Source organism: Branchiostoma belcheri, unplaced genomic scaffold (assembly GCF_001625305.1).
Source record: "Branchiostoma belcheri isolate BF01 breed outbred unplaced genomic scaffold, Haploidv18h27 scaffold203, whole genome shotgun sequence".
In the NCBI taxonomy this organism is placed as follows: Eukaryota; Metazoa; Chordata; class Leptocardii; order Amphioxiformes; family Branchiostomatidae; genus Branchiostoma; species Branchiostoma belcheri.
In genome coordinates this window covers 230,438-235,175 of record NW_017803525.1, presented here as the reverse complement: position 1 = coordinate 235,175, position 4,738 = coordinate 230,438, and the positions used below count along the sequence as shown (strand labels likewise).

Genomic DNA, 4,738 nt, shown 5'->3' with positions numbered 1-4,738 from the left:
GTAACCTGTGTCGCCCTCCGTCTCTGTTTAGTGTCCGCCAGTTGGCCTGAATATACACAGCCTCATTCACTCCAATTGAAATGAAATCCGGTTCTGAGTCCAGAATTTCCACTTTGTCCAGTGAGACGGAGTGTCCTAGAGATTCTATGTGTATATGTCTGAATTGGCGGAGCTTGGTCGTTAGTGTTCACCTTTTTTACCAATGTATGTTACTTAACGCTGACCCTTGTTTGTTTCATCATGGCAAGAGGTGTGGACATAAATTTTTAGCCTTTTCGTCATAATGTATTATACCAACACAGATGAACTTTCATGCTAGTAATATGTAGTATATAAAGTTGTGTTCATGTCTACTCATTTATTGTTAGATGAATTAGTATACTGAATAAAGATAGATGTGCGATAAAAATAAAGAAACAGAGGGGATAGATGATGTATAATAGTATTATCATATGTATCAAGTTAGGCTACTTAAAGTTCTCAGTTGGTGTAAGGCGTACCACGGTGCCAGTGTACTGATTTTTCAGGTCCTTTCGGAAAAATGCCATAAATCAGCCGAGTTATGACCCTTCCTAAAAGGATCCTTCGTAGGATGTACGTCATACTGGAGGTAACTTACATATATAGCTTCTGGGTGTACGTCATACTGGAGGTAACTTACATATATAGCTTCTGGGTGTACGTCATACTGGAGGTAACTTACATATATAGCTTCTGGGTGTACGTCATGCTGGAGGTAACTTACATATATAGCTTCTAGGTGTACGTCATGCTGGAGGTAACTTACATATATAGCTTCTGGGTGTTATGGGGCCAGATTTAGATCAAAGTTACAGCAAGGAGCGATAAATAGTTGTTTTGTTTGATTATGCAAGCCGACATGAGTTCTACTCTTGATCAGCCTATTGGTAACAGAAGAGAGGCTCCACAGGATGGAATTAGCGCGCTAATCAAATGCGAAACGGTAGGCGGGGCAGAGGCAGTGGGTTATCACTCAAACTTTTGCATATCCAGGCTGGAGTTAGCTCATTACAATATTACAGTAGCTTATTATCATATTAAAATGAGATCTTTCCTGGGGTAGCCTGTGGGACGCCTTACACCAACAGAGTTGTTTGTGTCTGCATGTCAATCTTACATGTATTATATCATACTGTCTGAATAAAGTTTGATGTGAAAAATCATTTTCTTTGTTTTATTCGATGTTATGCCTGTCGGTAAATGCCTCATTATGCCAGAAGGTACCAAAATTTTTATTGGAATTTCCTTTCTTTACTGTTTTTTTACGCTAACCTAACCCAGCTTTTGAAAGGGTAGCCCCGACCAGGGGTGAGTGTCTGCATTTGGGTTAGCGTAAAAAAAACAGTGCAAAAAAAAAGCCCGATAAAAGCCCCAAAACACGCCAAAAATAAGCCAAAACCTTAAACCTCTGGTTGGAGAGAACAGTGTAGGCCTCTCTTTTTTCATATTCATCATTCGTGAAAATTAAAAATGTTGAAAAAAATACAAGGGGCAGAAGATCAAAACGCCTAATTTGATACTGTAGGCCATTTTTAACCAATTGTTAAAAAAAGCATAAAGATCTTTGTCTGGTTTCCAAATGTTCAGAAGGGATAGGCAGGGACAGAGAGGGGGTGGTCTGGCAACATTCGTCTTAGAAGACATCCCTGCTCGTAGGCTTCTAGATCTTGAATGTAATGAACTTGAAGTGATGTGGGTTCAACTACGTCCTCATTGGCTCCCTAGAACTGTTCCAGTGCTCATTCTGGGGGTAGTGTACCATCCTCCGAGTAGAAACAACACGGATGGGATTAAAGAGTTGACTAATCACCTCATCACTACACTCGATCATATATGTAGTCGTCAACCCCAAGCTGGCATTCTGCTGTGTGGGGATTTCAATGGTCTTCCTCTGCGGCCGTTAGTGGCGGCATACCCCGCACTAAAGCAGATAGTCAAACAGCCAACGAGGGGCTCAGCTACCCTGGACATTATTTTAATTAACCTTGCTCAACACTACTCCGAACCGCGAATCATCCCACCTATTGGGAACAGTGACCATGCTTGTGTCCTACTTCAGTCTGGAGTGCAAGTGGCAAAGCAGTCATCTGTAAAACTCCCCCGTCGTGTGATCAAATACTCCAAGAAGACGGACTTTGGTGTGGCCCTAGCCACTCAGAACTGGTCTGCGGTGTTTGAGTCTAGCTCTGTGGACGAGAAGGTTGCTATGTTCTACTCTATACTCATGTCCCTTGTGGACTCTCACTTCCCTGTCAGGATTAAGACTGTACTGACAAATGATAAGATCTGGATTACTCAAAGGGTACATAGCGTCATTGCAAGCAGGCAAGCTGAGTTCAAGCGACACGGAAAGTCACCTTTGTGGAGGAGTCTCAGAAACAGGGCAAAGACTGTGGTCAGACAAGCCAAGAACTGGCATTACCGTAACCACATACAACACCTCAAGAGCGAGAGCCCTCACAAATGGTGGTCATGCATTAACAAAGAACTGGGAAGATCACATGCGACGAGCACACGGGTTACCACACATGAGCAAGGGGATGGTCAGGCAGCTGAGAAGATCAGTCAACATTTTGCAGAGGCCTGGTGTCAAAGCCAGTGTCTACACATGTTCCCACTCCCTCTCACTGCACCAGGCCCGGACCTGTGCACCATTGGGGAAGTCAAGGTTCTCCTGAAAGCCATTAACACCAGGAAGTCGTGCGGGCCAGATAATCTCCCCAATTGGGTTCTGAAGGAATTCGCTGAGGACCTGGCACCAGTAATCACACATGTGTTCAATGCCTCTTACAGTGAGGGCACAGTACCAGTAATCTGGAAGTCCGCAAATGTCGTCCCAGTGCCCAAGTCTGCTGGTTCTTCGGACGTTTCCAACATGAGACCGGTGTCACTTCTGTCAGTCCTTGCAAAACTGTTAGAGAAGTGTGTCCTGAAAAGGCTGCTTCCCTCATTACGTACAGTCATCAAGGACCAATACGCGTACATGCAGGGGTCGTCAACAACAATCGCCCTAGTGCGCATGGTGCACACCTGGTTGACTGCATTGGACTCCTGAAAGCCAACCGTGATACGTGCGGTATTTGCGGACATGAGCAAAGCGTTCGACCGCGTGGACCATGCTCTGCTCCTCCAGGCTGTGATCGACCTCCAGGTCGGCTCCAGAATGGTGGCTTGGATTCATAACTACTTGACAGACAGACAGCAGAGAGTAGTGGCTTCTGGGGAAACGAGCTCCTGGCGCACTTTGACATCCGGTGTACCCCAAGGCGGAGTTATTTCCCCGTACTTGTTTCTGCTGTTCATGAGTACCCGTAGAACAGTCCACCCAGACACCATGAACGTCGGTTACGCGGATGACATCACTTTGTCGAGAACCATCTTGGCACTTAAGGCGAACGACGATAGGTCAGTTGAGGAGGAGTCATCCAACCTTGACTCTTGGGCTTGTGAACAGAAGATGACTTTGAATGGCAAGAAGAGCCAACTGCTCCAGATCTGCTTTTGCAGAAGTGTTCCCGTGCCACCTACATTGACTCTTGGGGGAGAACCAGTGCCAGTCGTTGACTCAGCAAAAGGTCTAGGTTTTATCTTAGATAAAGGTCTTACCTTTGACGAGCAGGTCAACTCGATGGTGACGAAAGCCTCACGGAGGCTACACTTCCTTAGACTACTTACCAAACAAGGAATGAGTGTCTCTGACCTCATCCAGTTGTACACAGCCCTTGTTAGGCCTGTGCTGGAGTACGGCCACGTGCTCCTAGTGGGTTGTAGCAAGAAACAGGAACTGTCTCTCGAGAGAGTGCAGAGGAGAGCCTTGAAGATCATCTCTCTGGGGGGAAGGAGGAATGTTCCCGACCTCCCTACACTCCGAGAAAGACGGGAACTTGCGGCTGTCAAGCTGTTCAAGCGCATGCTCAGCCCTGACCACCCTCTACACGATTTGGTACCGGGAGCCAGGTCGGACAGCACAGGGAGGTGTTTGAGGAACTCTGGGGGAATCACGGTGCCCAAGGCACGGACTAACAGACTGTACAACTCGTTCCTCCACTGCACAATCAGATTGTACAATAGCCAAACGCAGACCTAGTGTTCTAGTGTTTCATGTCCCACTTTTGTATGTAATTGTCTTGTGCATTTCTATACTTATGTAAAGTCCACACAATTCAGGAGTACTACGTACCCCTGCTATGTAGACTGTTCTTAATAAAATTGAAAATTGAAATTGAAATTGAAATTTATAACATACCAGCGACACAAGATCAAAATGTCTGATGTTGATATGGCATTTCTGAATATTGATTTGTCAATTCCTGAAAAGACTCTTTAATTTTTATTGGGAAAGTTGGATTGAATGGATTCAAAAGGCCTTTGAATGATGCTAACTATCTGATCTCTAGCTCTTCCCTCATGACCACAATAAAAAACGGCATGCAGCCGATTTGAGCTTCTAATGAAAAAAGATCGGTCCAAAAACGTGCATGTGACGTCGGAGACCTAGATATATAGTGTTGAAGGCATGAAGAAGTGTATTTGTACAGAAATGTTCCATGTTCAAAAGATACACACACTGCTTCGGGAGCCCATTTTTTTTTTATTTCAATCCGTTGAATTGTTAGATATGCTCTAATATCCGGTGACATGCAATAATGAATCGCGATATCGATAGAACATATTACACTGTCAACTTTGGAATAGACAAGGTCGCAGAACACGAAAA

General features: G+C 44.9%; 1 protein-coding gene across 1 annotated transcript; it reads left to right on the top strand.

Annotated features, from left to right (window-relative positions):
- The first annotated feature begins 727 nt into the window (after nucleotides 1-727).
- On the top strand, nucleotides 728-3,076 carry LOC109469446. Its single transcript, XM_019767964.1, has 2 exons — nucleotides 728-736; nucleotides 2,081-3,076. Exons 1-2 carry the CDS (start codon nucleotides 728-730, stop codon nucleotides 3,074-3,076), a joined length of 1,005 nt encoding a protein of 334 aa, XP_019623523.1.
- The last annotated feature ends 1,662 nt before the right edge of the window (nucleotides 3,077-4,738 follow it).